The 19,024-nt window shown below is 49.8% G+C and overlaps 1 protein-coding gene across 1 annotated transcript in view; it reads right to left on the bottom strand.

Moving 5' to 3' along the window:
- HEATR1 (HEAT repeat containing 1) overlaps window positions 1-19,024 on the bottom strand; it is a gene marked incomplete at its 5' end in the record, with an annotated part of 61,401 nt that overhangs the window by 11,838 nt on the left and 30,539 nt on the right. The window contains 13 exon segments of the mRNA XM_014586803.1: window positions 139-185; window positions 2,749-2,909; window positions 5,725-5,851; window positions 6,783-7,013; window positions 8,955-9,083; window positions 9,448-9,569; window positions 9,661-9,779; window positions 10,788-10,931; window positions 11,051-11,154; window positions 14,012-14,143; window positions 15,454-15,696; window positions 16,699-16,857; window positions 17,197-17,366. Of these exon segments, the coding sequence (XP_014442289.1) occupies window positions 139-185; window positions 2,749-2,909; window positions 5,725-5,851; window positions 6,783-7,013; window positions 8,955-9,083; window positions 9,448-9,569; window positions 9,661-9,779; window positions 10,788-10,931; window positions 11,051-11,154; window positions 14,012-14,143; window positions 15,454-15,696; window positions 16,699-16,857; window positions 17,197-17,366 (1,888 nt within the window).

Here is a 19,024-nt window from a genome sequence, read left to right as displayed (position 1 = left end):
TGAGGCCGAGAAGAGCGCACAGCAACGGGGATGAGGGCCAGCCTGGCCAGTCTGGCTGGAGGAGGGTACATGAGTGAGGGTTGGTCTTCCCATTTCCCCACACGGGAAATCGCCTTCTCCAGGTAAGAGCCATCCTACCTCTGCTCAAGGCCTTTGAACGTCTGAGGACCGCCACTCTCCACGACCTAGGGTAGAAGAGGTACCGTTAGAGCAGGACCAGGGCTGACAGTGAAGTCACTCGAAGTGGTTCAGGGATGCTCATCTGAGACTGCACTCGGCCTCCCGGAGCAGCTTCCCCGGTTCCCACTGAGACCCCCAGAGCCTGCTCTGACACGGCAAGGACATCATCTCAACTGCACGCTGTGCGTAACCTGCGAGGTGCTGTGAAGACCCAACACTGCCTGCAACGTGGGTCTTACTAGACGAGAAGTTCCACCGCGGATGGGCAGCAAGGGCGCCAGACTCCCACACAACTGGCCGCGAGTCAGGTCTCAGACCCAAGGGCTTAAAATCAGGCCAGGTATGTGTGCGTGCACCCTTCCCTGAGGTGTGCCTAGTCGCTTTCTCACTCTCTTCCTGGTGAGTGCACATGCCCTATGGCCGAAACCTCGAAAAAGTAAATGAAGTTCTACAACAGACTGAGCTGTGGCTGCTATGCCACGGCCTGCTCCGTGCCCACAGTGACCACCACCACTGCGAACCCATCACAAGTTTTAAGGCACGACACACCATCTGGCAGGTCTCTTCCGGTGTCAGATCTGGGGTATACACAGGGACTGGTACCCTCCTCCGTTTATTCTCAGCACACGGCGTCCTTCAGAACCGTGGGGTGTCTCCCACTCACCTCTGCTGCACACCCAGCCCAAGTCCCCTCATTCTTTTACCAGTCACAGCTGTGCACCGAGCTGTGCTATTTCTGTCAGCAACGGGCTTCACAAGTGGCAGTATGACATGACAGACACATGTCACAACACGTAAGCGACACCCAGAGCAGGTTAGTCATGGCTGAGGTCCGCAGCAGCTACCTAGCCCGGGCTTGTGTAAGTGCACACTAAGACGACCGTGGGGACAAGGCGGTGTTTCTCTGAACGTATCCCTGTTGCCAAAGTGATGCATGATGACATCGGTGGACGTTTTCTTCTTTTTCATTGCCAGAAGGTGTATGGACTCACCAGTGACAGAGGAAGTACCCTCCTCTCAGTGGGGCATGATCACGCCACCATCCTTTTCCCTCCACTCTCCACCCAGTGAGGATGCTGGGCACACATGCAAGTACACACACTTGGTGTGATCTTCATCACTGGGGCCAGGACTCAAACCATGGGTGGCCACATGGAATCAGACTTCGCATGCAGTGTTCTCCAGCGCTGGCCCCAGAACTCATTAGGATGTCCTCAAGCGTGTGGACAGGTTTTTGTAGAGCACATGCCCCCGGGCGGAATCTTAGAGGACAGGAACCACTGCATCTGTGACCCTGTCAGACCGTCACGACCTCCACTGCAGCGAGGCCAACTCACAGCCCACTGGGCACCCCGCCTGTCGCTCCTCAGTGCCATCAGCTGGGACGTGCCAGCCGAGCTGTGGGCACCACAGTGGCTTCTCGTTTAATCTGCAATCTGCAGCTTTCCAGGAAGGATGAACTGAGTGTGAATAACGTGACCATTTTTGATGGCTCGGCTGAGCGACAATCTCCTCAATCTTTCTTTTTACTTTGTTTATGGTAGCTGTTGGTTGAATTTTAAAGAAACCTTCTCTAGCCTTTGGTCACAATACTGTTCTTAATTTTCTTCTGAAAATTCTAAGTGTTGCTTTTCCCACTTAAGTTTCCAGCCCACCTCCCGCTTTCTGTAGTGAGATGAGTTTTCTCCACCAAATGGAACATATATCACGTTGGTGCGGGCGTGTCAAACCGCCTGCCGCACGTCGTACCCACACCTGTGTGTTTCCAGGCTTACCGGTCCAGGACTCGAACCTCAGTAGGCCACGTGGAAGTCCAGTGCTTTAACCACCATGCCACCTGCTGGCCCCACTAATCGTTAGTACTATTTGTGGGTGTTTTTCTGATCCTCACAGTTCATTTATTTTCTCAAACAGAAAGGATGACAGAGGGAACCTTTGTGACTTCAGCAAGCACACCATTCATGTTTTGTCATCAAGTATGATACAAACCACAAGTTCTAACACCCACCTACCCCCGTTGCTAAGAGTGTCTGTTTTCTTACGGCATGAGTAAGTGCTGGATCTACAGCTACTTCACTGTAAAGTGGACCGGCCTCTGGGCTGATACCAGCTCGGCTGCTGCGTACATGCTCTTACAAGCACCTTGAAGATCCCTAATGGTGCACATGTGCACACAATTCCAGCCACTTGAGAATGACAACCCCTCAGTGTACTTACTGCATTCTCCTACTACCTTCTAATGCACGTCTCATGTTTTCATGAGACATTTGTCAAGCTATTCTAACTAGTTTATAACAGTTTTAGAAAATGCAAAATCAGTCAGCCTGGGGCATGAGGTTAAGATAGCTAGACACACGACCAACTGTACAGATCAAGCCCTGGACCCAGCGGACTGAAAAATGTGCTGGGCACACGTGAATGCGTGCCAAAACCCCCAAAGCAGGGCGAACAAAGGAACTCTGGCGAGGCCACACCTCATAAGGGATGCTTTATCCGTCTCTGGCAAGAGTACATGCCCTCTGGCAAACTGAAAAATTTTGTCATAAACACATTTAAAGAACACGTTACCTTTTTAAGAAAACTCTTAGAAGCCAGGAGCTGTGACATGAAGGACACTGACAAAAACTTAAAATGCCGCAGCTGCTTGCTGGTGTGCGTGTCAACACTGAAGACCTGCAGGGGCTCTTCCTGAGACTCAGCCTTACTGGGTGCTGCTCTGGGAACGGGTTCTGAAAAACAGCGACAAGTGACCCTCACACCTCTTCGCCTGCACTCTCAGGCAGCTAGAGGGGTGAGCTGTACAACACAGGGTAGTTACTAGGACACCATTTCCAGGAGAGATCCATTCCTGGGTCACGTCTACTTTCCGTTGTTGAATTAGTGACAAGCCTGTAAACTTAGCAAGAGACAAACGTAAATGTATCAAAGAGCCTCAGGAAGAGTGTGTGTAATATAAAAACAAACCAGGACGACTGAGATACCTGAATGGATGACAAGGGCACCACGGAAAGAGAATTCAAGTGGCACCTGTGTATCTAGTTCCCAAGGCCTGGAGGCCTGTACTCAGTGGTCCCCAAGACAGAAGGAAGGTCAGCTCTAGCCTCAAGATTCAGTTCTAAAAACCTGTTGATAGGGATCCTGCCCTGTTCTGGGACCAAGGCGACTGAATCTCTGCCCCAAACCCCATCTTCCAGACCCTAAAAAGCGCAGCCAGGGTCACAGAAATCCTCAACTCTTACTGAACGCACTGCCTGAAGGAAGAAACTCCTCTTATAAATCTGAACTGGAAACCTCTTTCTGTGGATACCAGTAGAGGAGAGAAATTGTCTCACAAGTACCTCACAGTGAAGGGAAGCACTTTACTGTGATCTTACTGCTCCAGGAACCTTCTCTAAGCACTTAGTCGAAAGTGAGCACACCACCAAGTGACTGAGATTCAGAGAAGAGAGACTGCGGAGCTGCAGAGCATGGCCCCTCTCTGCCCACATGCCTCTGAGCTCTCAGCTGAAACCACGCAGCTCAGCCAGGCGCACCTACTCCCTAAAAACGGGGAGGCCTTAGTGATAGTTTCAAGGACCAAAGCGCAGGCTGCTTGGAATTAAACAGAAGACTAGACTGCAGCAACACTGCAGATCCAACAGGAGAGAGGTGAGTCACAGGAGCCTGAGCTGGTGAGAGAGAACTGCAGGACTTCTGACGGAGATGGCACTGACGCTCTTTTCCAGACTGAACGAGTTTGCTTTTTATCGAACTGTTGGTAGGTTCAGCAACTAGTTAAAATGGTTTTTTTTATTTGCCTTTTTTTTTTAATTGAAACATAAATTTTTCTCCCTTCCTTACCTCTCTGGAATTGGAAAATATTTGAGAGTATTCTTATTTGTGGTAGAAGGCTTATCTGCATAAGTTCAATAGCACCCATCGCCTTGCATCAGAAATCAGAAATACTCGTTACTGCCAGGGCTTTGACTTTAACGTCTCATCTGAAGATATGATCAGAAAGCTAAGGGCTAAGGTGGATCTCAAGGAAGCCAACAGAAGCTCTTGGAAAGACGGCCTGGCACCATAAATAGTTCTGCCTGGCAGAGAGGATCAGAAAAGCCATATCAAAGAATTCATACCGTAAAATAGCCTGGACTTCTCCAGCCCAGCATTATAATCAGTCAAGATGCAAAAGCGCATTCACGACCGGAGGAAGACTTTGAAGGAAGAAAAAGACGCTGACTTCTGCACGCGGGTGGTAACCACAGAACACGTGGTAGGCGAAACTGAGCGGGAAAGCTTTCTGTGTGAACGGCGTGCTGCAAGTCTGCTTCTCAACAGTTTGAGTAGTTGAGATGTAAAATGTTTTCTCAAAAATATTTAAAACCACACTGTCTCTGTTATAGAGTCATAAACAAAATTATAACAAGTATTTTGAAAGTTATCTTTCAAATTCAGGGTTTTTATGGGAAAGTTTAATATTTACTAATTCTCAACTATGGAGTATTTAAAAATAGAACTATGGAGAGGACCAGCAGTTAGCATAATGGCTATGTTGCTGGACTCCCACGTAGTTGACCGTGGTTCGCGTCCCGGACCCGGTGGCTTAGACTCACGCCAGGCGAGTGTGTGTGCGTGCCCGAGATCCCGAGAGGAGAATGGAGAAGGGATTGCGGCGTGGCCATCCCCCCTGGGGGGTGATTTCTCGCTTTCTATCTCTCTGTCTGTCTCTGTCTGGTGAGCGCACGCGCCCTATAGCAAAAAACCTCTTAAGAAAAAAAAAAAAGAACTATGGGGTATGAGCAAAAATTTTTTGACACGTAAAGTGAATGTTTGTGAGAAAATATTAATTAAAAAGAAAAAAAAACAACTCTGAAGGTATGTGTCCTGGAGCTTCAAGCTTCAGATAAATTCAGAGGCATCCAATGCACATAGGGCAGGGGTGGCAGTTAGGTCCACGACAGGCACTGACAGACCCCTCCTTGGCGCAGCTGGCACGCATGCGGCCCAGTGTGGCCCTGGGCTGTGCCCGACACGCTACGCCAGCTGCAGGATAAGACTCTACTGCCTGGCCAACCTGAGTGGCAAGGCCAGCCACCGGCCCCAGAGAGCAGCCCCGGCAGAGAGTGGAGCGTGCTCAACCTACCAATCCTCCCTGAAGTTGGTCCCACCGGTAATGCAGCTAGTGGGACTTTCTCCAAGGCTCCACGGACCTGGTGCTGTTGTCCACCCCTGCTACAGTACCCACTTCTTTCTTTCCTCATGTCTTCATGGATACTTTATGGGAAGCTGGCAGACAGCTGATAAGGGCTGTGATTTCCGGTTATCTGAACAGAATTCACCCTGGACGCTGGCAGCGTTCCACAGTGCCAACGCCGAGCAAGCACGCAGTGAAGACGGCATGGCAGAAATGGCCAGTGAGCCCCTGCTGACAATCTTACATGAGGACTCAAGAAGGCAGTCATGCCCGAGTTCTTCTAAAGCCGCCCCGTGGCTCAGGGACAAGCTGCGCCTTCCGCTGCTCCTTAGCACTCGGCTAAATGGTCAGAGCCGACTCGGGCTTACCGTCTTTCTCCTCTGGCAGCTTCATTAAGTACTGGAGGATGTTCATCAAACTGCGCGTCTGATGCTGGACACTAAATTCACAGCAGACGGAGATCCAAAACTCAGTGTCTGCCTCTAAAATAGCATCCTGGGCAGAAAAAGGTAACAAACATCCCATTAGACGCTGACACTCACAGACGCGGCCGTGCCAACAAGCGCTCCTCGGCACGCAGCCACCACAGACTGCTCTTACGGCCATCACCAACGTCTGAGTATCGTGAGGCCATACCTCGAGGGCAATCTGCCTTATGATTTCTAGCAAGACTGTCTATATGACTTGACTGACGGCAGGTCCTGACCGCTGCCAGACCCACGTCTAAACAGTCATATAAAAAAGTTCTCAACCTGTGGGACCAGCAAATGGCGTAATTGTTATGTTGCCGGATTCCCATGTAGTCGACCATGGTTCGAGTCCCAGACTTGGTAGCTTAAAACTTAAGCCAGGACCGTGTGCATGCGCCCCTCCCTCCCAAGTCCCAGGAATGGATGAGAGGGGACTGTAGTGTGGCTGTGTTCCCAGAGGTGACCTCTCACTCTCTCTCTTGTGAGCACATGCCCTACTACAAAGAAACCTCTCCCTCCCGCAAACACCACCCTCGACCTGGGACTCACTCTCTTCCACCCACACAAGCACCGTGTGCTGTCTTCCTGGAGGGGGGCGTGAGCATGTCTCCCGTCTCTGCGTGCTGTCTCCCGTCTCCCTGTCCACATTGAATGCCTCCACGCCTTTGAGAGACGTGGTTTTGCTACTTCACAGCTGAACGCTGTGCTCAAGCAGAACAACGCAGCGGTGCAGTCGATTCTCCCTTAGAGGACGTTCTGCTGTGACTAAGGGTGCTCAGTGGCTACAGGTTCTGCGAACGGTTTCGGGGAATGCCAGAAACGTTTCTGAAGGAGGATCTGACCAAACACTGCTTAACAATGCACAGGAAGTTCAGCAGCCCCTTGCGGGAGCCAGCCGGCATCACCTGATCCGTGTTAACCCTCTCATCCCCTCTGCTCACCCCCGACGCACTGACCTTTTCTCCACAGGCAGCCGCCAGCGCTGTCTTAGTGACATACTGTTCAAAAAGTAGGACGAGCAGAATCCAGAGGAACTTTTCTGCACCTAGGGTCTCGACAAGCTGAACGAGGATCGGCAGGCGCCTGTGCTCTGGAACGTGAGGCAGAGCATCCACGAACACGCCGATGATTTTCACCACGACGGCTTCAACACTCCTGGTGACTTCCACCGAGTCTCCACGGTCAGACTGCAGGACGGCAAGCAGGGACAGTGGGTTGCCACAGAGAACCCCCCAAGGCAAGTTCTGAGCGGACAAATTGAGGCTTTCAGATACACCCCCAAAAGCTACCAGAAGCATTTTAATAATCAAAGACCCAAGTATCCATTCAATGAGTACCCGTCGTGCGCCAAGCGCCACTCAGCCCAAGAAGAAGACAAAGTGCAAGTCCTGAGGCCAGGCCCAAAGGAAATGAGCACGAAATCCAGACACTCGTGAGAGGACGGCAGAAGGCCCCTCGGCACATTCCGCCACGTGGTCATGTCTGCTCAGGCTCCAGAGAAGGTGCACAGCGCCCCAGGTACGGGTCACACCTCGAGAGGAAGGAAGCAACCCAAATACGCACAGCATGGGCTAGGTCGGTGCCCCGCTACTTTCAAATACAGTTCAAACCACTTCTGTGATCAAAGTACAGCTGAGTGGGGCCAGAAAGTGGTATGATGGTTGAGGTGCTGGACTCCCTCATAGCCAACTGTGGTTTAAATCCTGGACCAGGCGGCTTGCTTTCTCACTTTTTCTGTCTGTCTCTCTAGTGAGCATACATCGTCTGTAGCAAAAATTTTAAATTAATAGTAATAAATAAAATTAATAATTACACACACACACACACACACACACACACACACACGAGTGACAGAATGAGTGCACCACGGGCCTCTCGCCCCACCCACCTCTCCACCAGACTCACGTCCACGCCCTCCATACCGTGCACATGCCCAGGCTGTGCCTCTCCTCACGCTGTCGCCCCTGAGCCTCACCGAGCTATCCCCACTCTGCAGCACCTCGAATTCCACTTTGTAGGAAACGTCTTGCTTGACGGGGCCACGTGAACTCTCCTATTCTGAACCATAGGATTCCCTTGCTCCACTGGCATGCACCGTCACAATGCACATGCTCAGCTTCCTTGTGTGTACGTGGCCTAGACCTGCGAACACTGAGCACCGGGACGCCGATCTCACACCCAGATGAAAGGGGAAGATGCTGAACACAGTGGTCCCCGGAGTGGCCAAGAGCACGAAAAGAAGACACCACAGAACCAGTGGGGACAGTAGAGTTAAGAACACAAGCAAGCTCATGCATCTTCAAGGTGGGCGACCGCGCCGCAATCCCATCTCCTCTCAGGATTTGGGCTTGCATGTGCATGTGCCTGGTGTAATTTTCAGGCTGCCAGGTCGGAGACTCGAACCATGATCAATAATGTGGGAGTCCGTTCTTTGGTCTCAGCCACAGAAGCGAGATGACGAAGGGAACATCATCGTTTGGGAAGCGTCGCAGTGAGACGCACACGTGGTGCCGCCGCTGTGCTTCTCAGGCCTACCACCTGCAGGCGTCGACCCTGGCTAATGAGGCTACCTGGCCTGGCGCAGGACAAGTATGACTGGAGTGCCAAGGCTGAAAGACGCAGCACCACTGGGACTGGTCGAATGGGGCACCTAAACATTGCCTGCTGCCGACTCAGGCGTGGACTCTGTGAAGGGACAGCACGAACTCCACAGGGCAGCTGCTGCGGCATCCAGCTCATCATAAGGATTTCAACGATGAGTCACCAATCAATGTTCTTGGTTACATAATGATAATGATAATAATGTGCGAGTCCAACGCTTTAACTACTGCATTCCCTGCTGGCCCCACAGAAGGGCTTTTAAAGTCAGTTACAAGTCAAAATTTTTAAGAATTATTTTATTTAATTTTGTTCATCATCATTTTTAATTTGATGAGAGGAGAGACAGAGAAAAAGCGAGAGAGAATGAAAAGAGCGCGAGACAGCAATCCACCAAATCCAGGGCTTGAACTATGATCAACCATGAGGGAGTCCAGCACCCCTACCACCATGCCACTGCAGGACCCGCAAGTCAATTTTTTTAAATTAACAACAACAACAAAAGTATTAATAATGTAACGACAGCTTACCTGAATAAGTGCTGGGATAACCATTTTCACTGTCTTACTGATGACTTGGAAACTGTAAGTATCATCCAGGCGCATGACATTGGCTCCCATGAATGTAAAAATAGACATAATGTTGTGCAGAACTTTGTCCTGGGGGAAAACACAGCGACGACATTGCAGCACCATGGTATAGCAGGCCAGGGAGGAGACAAACCACCCGACCCTTACATGGGCAAAGGGCTTGAAAGACAGTCCTCCAGAGAAAAGATGCCACAAGGAGGAACACGCGAAAGCACGCGAGCAGCTGCTCAAGGCCTGTAGGCAAAACGGGAGACGGGGCCCAGCCACAAGACACCATCTCACACCTGCCAGGGTAGACAAGGACGAAGACGTGCACTGGCAAAGACGTGGGGACTCAGAACTCTGTGCTGGTGGGGGAGTGGCTCAGCCAATTCATCTCACGGAAGAAAAGTACCCGAGAGAGCTGCTGAAGCCTCGAGTCGCTGACACTCACCGGAAATATTCCAGCAACAGCACCCAGAAGTAGAAGGGCATGGTGATGGGTCTGTGGCATCTCTGAAAGGCGGATGCACTGAACTATCAGCTCCACGTTGAACTTCTCCTCATCTAAGACATCTACAGGGGTGGGAATACACAGATCTATGTGGCAGGTACTGTCGTGCTCCAAGTGGATGGCTGTCACCCCTGCCTTCCAACCAGCACATACCTCTGGGCAGTCTGCCACCATCGGGAGAGAGTTTCTGGCAGATGCTGTGCAGACAACTGAGAATCAACTGTTTGGTGTATTCCGTGCTCCCCTGCTCTGGTGACAAGGGCTCCAAACACCTTCAGGACGCCCAGAGAGAAGAGACAGGAAATGTACAATTTATAGAACCCACTGTCACATCAATGATCAGGGTTTACACTAAGTAAGACTTAACCGTGACACTCATTACACAGAAGTCTGTAACGAGGTGTAAGACTTAATCATTTTTCTCACAGACAAATGCTTGTGTCAAATTATATTTCTACTGCACTTTCCATTAAGCTTCTTAGGTTCCAGAAGACAACCTCGAGGAGCCAGTAGGTGGCATGGTGGTTAAAGGCACTGGACTCCCACATGGCCAACTATGGTTTGAGTCCTGGACCTGGCGGGCTTGCTTTCTCACTTCTCCTCTCTCTCTGACCAAACGAAAATAATAATAATAAAGTTAGGGACCAGCAGTTAGCATAATGGCTATGAGTCGACTGCGGTTCGAGTCCTGGACCTGGTGGCTTAAATTCACGCCGGGCACGTGTGCGTGTGTGCCCAAGATCCGGAGAGGAGAAGGGATTGCGGCATGGCCATCCCCCCCCCAGGGGGGATTTCTCTTTCTGTCTCTCTTTCTGGCAAGTGCACGTGCCCTATAGCAATAAATAAATAAATAAATAAAAACCTCTCCAAAACAAAACAAAATAGTTAAATAAAAAAAAGTCTAAAAAAAAAAAAAAGACAACAATGAGAATAATTCTGCTTTTCACAGGAAAACTGTGGTACTCTACAATCAGTGGCAGCTCCATGGCTATGTATCTCATAATGGATACCTAAAAATACAGTAGGTGCAGACTGTGTCTTTAAATACAAGTAATGACCCCCAAGGCACAGCACTGAGAGCGAGAAAGCCAGCAGGCACACGGTGAGTGGACACTGCGGCCTCACCCTGACTCAGGGCCGAGTGGAGTGCTGGCACTGGGACTCACGCCACCTACCTGCTTCACTTCACAGGCTATCCTGAGAGGTGCTGAAAAGGGACTGTTAAAGATAGGTAGGAGTTAGAAGTCACTCTCTCCCAGACCCGAGCTGAATTTCAGTACCTTGACAGCAAGTTGAAGAGTGTCGGCATCAGTATCTGAGGACTTTTGAGCTTCTTCTTGTGCTGCAGCAACTCCAGGATGAGGGTTACCCTTTGCCAGTAAGAACCTCCAGCTTCTTGATCACATTCCACGTCTTGTAATTTCCTGGGAAACAGAAGGCAGGAGTTGGGAGGGCAAGCTCTGCCGCTGCTCAGTAAAGCCACCACCCATCCCACGCCCAGGGCCCTCGGGCGCAGCAGCCCCAGGGCAGTCGCAGCTCTTACTTCTGCTGCATCTTCTGCCTTCTTGTTTGCTGAACTGTACCCAAGGACTTGGCTCTATCGGGTGGCTCCAGTTCTACCCTCATTTGCTCAGCATTCACAGAGATCTAAAATATTGATGGAAGAACAGGTGGGTGAGGTTCACTTCACCAGGGTCAGTCAGAGCAGTGACACTGACTTAGATGACAGCGACAGCTGGACAGCCGCTTTACATCCCCAGGGCCCAACCCGACCCCAGCGGCGAGCACGTCAACAGCTCCTCGAGCCCTCCTGGCGATTTTTCACACACTGACAGCCATGCACAGACGACCAAGAAGCACGCAGGAGCAGGTCACACACTGCTCTGCACGCTGGTTTGTTTCACTTAGTGCATCTTGAAAGTTCATGAGCTTGGGCAGATGGCACGTGTGACAGTCACGCAGTACACAGAGCAGCCTGTACTGCAGCGTGTGCTGGAAACAGAGGTGACTGGCGGGGAGCAGAGCTGCCTCCGTCCCAGGACAGTCCAGTCCTTGGCAGATGCAGCACGAGCAGATGTCTACCCGCCCCCAGGCAGCGGCCTACTGACGCGGGACATGGAGAAGTCCCGGCAACACCTTCCTAACACACCTTTAAAAGCTTTAAGATGCTACTTTTTAAAACTTTACTTTTTAAAAAATACATTTAAACAATTGAACTTTAGTTAATTAATTTTAATTTGACCAGAAAGAGGCAAGTGTGAAAGCAAGCTGCCAGGTCAGGGACTTGAACCACAGTCGGCCATGTGGGAGGCCAGCACCTTAACCACCACGCCACATGCCGGTCTCAAAGCTTTAATTTAAGGTTATTTCTCTCATTAAAGTGAGACCAGGCCCCACACTACTCCAGTCTCTGCTCCCAGCAGCCTCAACAAGCACACACTAGGCTGGCTGCGCACTTAGGGAGTTCTCTGGACGCAAGCCTAGGGTCGCCTCCTATAGGTCAGCCTCACCAGGCCTCACCTTCCGCTGCTGTGCCCCTGCCAGCTGCCCCTTCTGAGCTAACCTAATTCAGTCAGCGCTAGTCAACCCTAACCTCAAAGCCTGGTCAGTGGGCATTAGCTGTGGGATCCGCATTTGTAACCTGCAGTTGTTTCCCACTATGCATTTCCTGTATTTCTTTAAAAATAGTCAAGACTAAAGTTAGACATTACCCCATAAGAAAGGTTTGCTGACAGGAGAGGGGATTCCTGGGTATGCCCCTATCCACCCTCCAGCCACATGGAGACTACCTTAACAGACCTCCTGCCAGCCGAGCTCTAAACCTGCAGTCCACTTCACATTTCCTGTTTACTGGGCTTTCCCACCACCGGGCACTTGCCTCCACCAGGCTCATCTGGGGTTTGAGGACCACCCTGCATGTGCCCTGTTAGGGCACGGCGCCACTTCTCCAGTTCAGAGCTCTCAGCTCCACATCCACACCCACAGCAGAAAGCTGTTGATGGCACCAGACCCAACCACACCAACTACACACTCCAAGAGCCAAACCAAACACAGCCCGAGCACCGCAGAGTCGTCCTCGCTCTTGTGCTCTCGCTCTCCTCCCTCCCTCTTATAGCCTAACCAGCTGGGAGGAACAGCATACACACACGCACAGAGTTACACCCAGAGTCTGCAGACAGAGGGTGGGACACAAAACGGACTTTCTTTAGAAATGTTCTCCTAGCACAACGGAACATCTATTAGGACGTTGGGAAAGTCACAGCATATTTTTCAATTTTCTATGCAAAATGCATTAAAATGGGTTTCCGAAAACCCAATGGACCCTGACTCAAAGAACACAACTGCAACGGCTACTCGAGCAGCCGTGGGAACGTAGTGATGGACTGGCGATTCCACAGATTACTGCTAGTTCTTTCAGGTGTGGTAATGGTAGTGTAGTCATGTAACAAAATATCCGCACAAATAATTTTTTATTATTTTGGTTCAGCAAGAGGAAAAAGACTAAAATTCTTTTTTTTTTTTTGAAGAGGTTTTTGCTGTAGGGTGCGTGCGCTCACCAGACAGACAGAGAGAGACAGAGAGACAGAAAGCGAGAAATCACCGCCCAGGGGGGATGACCACACCGCAATCCCTTTTCCTCCATTCTCCTCTCGGGATCTTGGGCACACATGCACATGCACCCGGCGTAAGTTTTAAGCCACCGGGTCTGGGACGCGAACCGAGGTCGACTACATGGGAGTCCAGCGACATAGCCATTGTGCTAACTGCTGGTCCTAAATCTGGATACTGGAGCTTCAACATATTATTCTGTATTTTTGTGAATGTATTTTCCTAAAAATCAAACCAAAAACAGAATAACAAACTGATAATTCTGACATTTAGCTGTTTCAAAATACATACGGAGTTAATAAACAGAGTCTCGATCCATCATGACGTACGTCATTAGCAGCTGTCAGACTGCACAAGTGGGGATATTCTTCATAGCTCTAGCTTTCATTTTTTTAAATTACTTTTTCATTTTACATTTGTCTATTTCTTCCATGGGGAGGCACCCATGACAGTGCACTCCCCAGTCCCAGCTGGCCTGATCACAAGTACAGGTGTGTGCGTGCCCAGTGTGCTCAGGGAGGCCCCAGGACAAACCCAGAACCTCTCCGGGTGGGTTCCGCTGTGCTCCGGTTGTCTGGCACTACCCTGCTATCTACCCCTCGGCACTGAGCCACACACTCACCCCTACCCCACGCCCGAAGTAGACAGTCCCACCTAATACCGAGTGGCTCAACACACTCCCTGCCCAGTTAAAATATCTTACACAGTAAAATAACCATGAACAATGATGATTTATCACTTTGGTTTCGGACTCTCTGTAACCTAATTTCCAAGATTATCATTCACGGTAATATTTTAGACCTCACGGAAACATTGTGAAGTGCAGGATTCGTAAGCATTTGGGATCACCTGGTAGAGACGAGTCACTTGCAAACCACGGGGAGGTGGCACTCACCCCTTTGAAGACACTGCTGACAGCCTGAGCGCACTGTGAGCTTCCACAGTTCACCAGTAAGTCGAACAATGTGTGCAAAAGCTTCTGCTGAACTTCTCCATCTGCTATGGCTGCGAAAAACGGTTTCGTGATCTAGAAGGAGCAGAAAGATGGAAACTGGGACCAATGAACAAGTTTGAATTCAAAAAATAATTAAAAAAAAGTTATTTCTTTCATAAGAGAGAAAGGGAAATGGGTTATTTTTCATTTTAAGGTTATTTATCACTCTTAATCCCAACGCTGCTATCCACCTGCAGCCCTCAACCACCCAGCAGGCCAGGACTGCAGCACACGCAGGCACGCCTAGACACGCCCACGTGCCGACGGAGCGGGGATCTGAACTGCGCCTCCGTGGCGCTGAGACTGCGTGTGCACAGGCACCCCCTGCGACGGAGCGGGGATCTGAACCACACCTCCGTGTGCTGAGACTGCGTGTGAACAGCGCCCTGTGGCCTGCACTACCACAGCCAGGACATACAGTTTCCTGTCATTCTCTCATAACATGAAACTATTTCCCATATTATTTTGTCCTTTAAAACAAAAGTTTTCTTTAAATAATTTTATTTATTATCATTTTTAAATTTGACAAGAGACACAGAGAGAAAGTGAGAAAACAAGCTGCCAGGTCTGGGACTTGAACTGCAGTCAGCCATGTGGGAATCTAACACCTTAACCATTACGCCACCTGCTGGGCCTTAAAACAAAATTTTTCTTAATGACCTATGCACAACATTCGGTTCTGTAAAACGAGTTGTTTTTTTAAGATAGGTCTTGCTGTCACAATCTCCTGCCTCAGCCTCTCTGGGTCACGGGGTCACAAGCACATCGCACCCAAAAGATTATGGGGTCAAACACTGCAATACACTTTACTTTCCAGAAGTCACTGACCTTTTCAAGGGCCGAGATCTGCACAGCTGGTAGATCTGTGTAAAGTTCCTTTGTTGTGTGCACGGCTTTTATAAATATATCCAGACTCTTTGGGTCCTTATGTAAAAGGGAAGCTGAATACTCATTATACTTCCCCAGAATGAGATGTAACACCACGGCCTCATCTTTCAGGACCACGGTGGGTTCCTTCTGGATCTTTTCTAGCAGTTGTTCCAAGAGACACAGAGAGAAAGTGAGAAAACAAGCTGCCAGGTCTGGGACTTGAACTGCAGTCAGCCATGTGGGAATCTAACACCTTAACCATTACGCCACCTGCTGGGCCTTAAAACAAAATTTTTCTTAATGACCTATGCACAACATTCGGTTCTGTAAAACGAGTTGTTTTTTTAAGATAGGTCTTGCTGTCACAATCTCCTGCCTCAGCCTCTCTGGGTCACGGGGTCACAAGCACATCGCACCCAAAAGATTATGGGGTCAAACACTGCAATACACTTTACTTTCCAGAAGTCACTGACCTTTTCAAGGGCCGAGATCTGCACAGCTGGTAGATCTGTGTAAAGTTCCTTTGTTGTGTGCACGGCTTTTATAAATATATCCAGACTCTTTGGGTCCTTATGTAAAAGGGAAGCTGAATACTCATTATACTTCCCCAGAATGAGATGTAACACCACGGCCTCATCTTTCAGGACCACGGTGGGTTCCTTCTGGATCTTTTCTAGCAGTTGTTCAAGCATAGGCAACAGCTGAGAAAGCACCATCTGAAGATCAGAAAGCTTGTTAGTAAAGTTACCCACACTGTCCTTGCTTGCCTCACAGACATACCCAGAGATAGCTTCTTGGGAGACTGGAAGGCCAGCCTAGAAATAAAACCCGATGATGCTTTCTTCACCTGGAAAGGTATTAATAATCCCCATCAAGGCACTCAGGTCCTTCTGACAACTCATCTGAGAAACCGAGTTCTCGGCTCTTCAGAGGAGCAGAGCCACCACCTGCAAGCAACCCTCAAGTCTTTTTGAGAACAAGACATACAGAATGAAGTGTTAGAGTGCAATAGTAATGTCAGCACTCTCTAGAATGTCGTGCACTCCTCTCGATGTTTCCAACTTAGTACAGTTACTGTTAGCTCAAATCACCAACGCTGGGTTTTCATAACTAAATCACGGCCAACAGGCCACATTCAGGAGACGCTGCTCTGTAAACTGCACAGAGGCACAGCCAGGCCCTCGGTCTACTGTGGCTGAGCTGAGCGGCTGTAACAGACGGCATGGCCCACAGAACCTCAACTGACTCTCTGACCCTTTCACAGGTAGTGTGCCAACTCCTCCTTTAAACCATACCAGGAGCAGCTGAGAACTGATAACTGTAACCTGTCTGCTACGACGAGTGGTCTCCACCCCACTCTCACCTCAGCTGAGTCAGAGCCAGTCACTGGGCACAGTATGTGGCACTGAGGAGCTGGGGAAGGGCCGGCACACACCAGCACTAAGGAAGCGTTTCGCAACTGCCTGTTTCTGCTTCACAGGCTCCCCTGAAGCAGTGACAGCTGCAGATTAGACCCCCAGAAGGATGCGCCCGGTGCGTCAGCACTTGCTCTCTGTACCCTGTATCCTGACTTCCACCTCCATCTTCCCCTTTCCAAAGAAGAAAACAATCACTTCTGAGTGTACACACAGTTCTTGCAAATGCCTTCCTCGCCGTGAAAATAACTCCTCAGAACTCCCGAAGGCATGGGCAAACAAACCCACCACCAGTACACATACCTCACTGCTGACTCCCTGAAGCACTTTCATCAAATCTTTGGCAACGTAAGACGGACAACTATACACACAGTGAAGGAGGGTTTTCAACGTCTCAGACAACTTCTGGTAAGACTTTAGTCTCTTTTCTCTTCTCAGTTCCTCAAATAAAGTAGCCAAATCCTAGAATGTTGAAAAGAAAACCGGGTGAGAAGTGCGAGGGAGCGACACGAGCCGAAGCACCACGTATGCAGGATCTCCCAGTGGGGCCTCACATCCAGCTTTCTGTCTCTCCTCAAAGATCTCAGGAGGAGAGGAGGATAGCACCCCAGTCTAGCTCAGTACGAAAAGCCAAACGCTCTTCTTTCATCCAGTAAAAAGACAGCAAAGGTACACTGACATACCAGTTCTTCAGACTGATGACCTCACCCATGGACATCTCTAAGAGTGAGGTGTCAAGGACGGAGAGCCGCCTGGCCGCGCATCCCGAAGGGCAACCCCAGCTCCTGCTGCCGTGCTTACCTGAACAACGTAGGTGGCGTCTGAGGTGATTTCCTCTGCCTTAGGAGCTACATGATCTACCACGGGATGAAAGGGGGACGGCACCCCACCGAGGGCCTGGAGACAGTGCACAGCAGCCCTACGGACCTCCTTCGTGGGGTTTCCCAGGTTAACGAGTAGAGAGGGCACCACTGAAATCAAAGGGACACCGCAAAGCTGACACGGCACAAAACTTAGCCAGCCAGGCACATGATGAAAAACTCCCTCCCAACCCAGACGCCTGCTCTGAAAACACTCGCTGCTAGGCAGTTAACACCGCCCTGCACCAAGTATTACCGTGTGCTTATTTCAGCGGTGTTCTGTAACCACACAGTCCAAACAGTCTTCTGCGAAGATAAAGTATCCCCTGAACTTTTCATATCTTAAAAGCCAGTATCTTACTGGTGAAGCTCAGGCTGTTCTTAGTTTGAGAGGTTTTTGCTATAGGGTGTGTGCGCTCACCAGAAAGATAGAGACAAAGAGACAAAAAGTGAGAAATCACCCTCCAGGTAGGATGGCCACACCATAATCCCTTCTCCTCTCGGGATTTTGGGCATGCATGCACACACGCCCAGCCTGAGTCAAGCCACCAGGTCTGGGACTCGAACCGCGGTCAGCTACATGGGAGTTCAGCAACATAGCCATTATGCTAACTGCCGGTCCCAGGCTGTTAGTTTTTTAGCCTCAAAACAACACAGTCCCCTGCGCACACCCTGCAGAAGTGTGTACACCGTCGTCTGTGCATCACACTTCGGCAACATCCTGTCCGTGCATTTAACTACTTCAGAAAATGTTGCATCTCCTGCAAATTTGCAATTCTACTTCAGAAGAAACATAAAATTTTGGCCTAGTCATGTTGGTGCATGCTATCTAGACACTGCTCCATGGCTGGAACCACACGAGGCTCAGGTTCAATTCCCAGTCCAGCCTAGAGGCGGGGCATTGTGATGCGCACCTACAACCCCAGAAATGGGAGGCTGAGGCGGGAGGACCCTGAGCTTGAGGTGGCCTGGGTGACACGGCAAGACCCAGTCTAAAAGAGAACTGGGTGTGGTGGCACACGCCTGTGGGCCCCCCGGCAGGCCAAGGCAGAAGGATCATGACACGGACAGGAATAGAAGCCGACTAGAATGCAATTCTGTAAGGAAGTGACTTTTTCCTTTCTACGTGTATACACAAACACAAATTTTGTTTGGGTATTATATTCAAGAGCACTGAACCTGAAAGTTACTTACACCTGAAAAAGGGATAAGCCCAGTTTCCTGTGAGTGGATGGCTAATCACTGAGTCTCGCAGCGAGGGCCTGGAGCTTACACAACCCTGCAGCTGCGGGAGGTCAGGAAACGTGCGCTGACAGCAAGAGGGGAACTCACGTATACTCGGCCACCGTTTCTATTCTTTTTTTTTTTCAATTTATTTATTTGCATTCATTCACTGTACATCATTACAGCATACAAAATGAGATTTTCCATCCAGAGTACATCAACAAACTTGTTATTCTCAGCAAATGATCTTCCATTTCTTGTTTTCTGTATGTTTTGCTTTTTTCCCTCCATCCTTGGTTCCCTATCTCTTACCCTCTGCCACCTCCCACTCTCCTCCCACACTGTCTCTGGTATCTATGTTTGCTTTCTATACTGTTTTCCCCCCACATTTTATTGCATCACCAAAGACCCTAATCAATCCAAATACCCTCATAGCAAACACAGGTGACACACACATTTCCATGAGCACAAGTCTAACTTTACGCTTCCTATAAAGTAGCACCTAGCTGGGGCTACATATCCTACTGCAGTCATTGAATAGATAT

Source organism: Tupaia chinensis, unplaced genomic scaffold (assembly GCF_000334495.1).
Source record: "Tupaia chinensis unplaced genomic scaffold, TupChi_1.0 Scaffold000161_1, whole genome shotgun sequence".
NCBI classification, from domain to species: Eukaryota; Metazoa; Chordata; class Mammalia; order Scandentia; family Tupaiidae; genus Tupaia; species Tupaia belangeri.
Note: the sequence above shows the minus strand (reverse complement) of the source record. Positions and strands in the feature narration are given on the sequence as shown.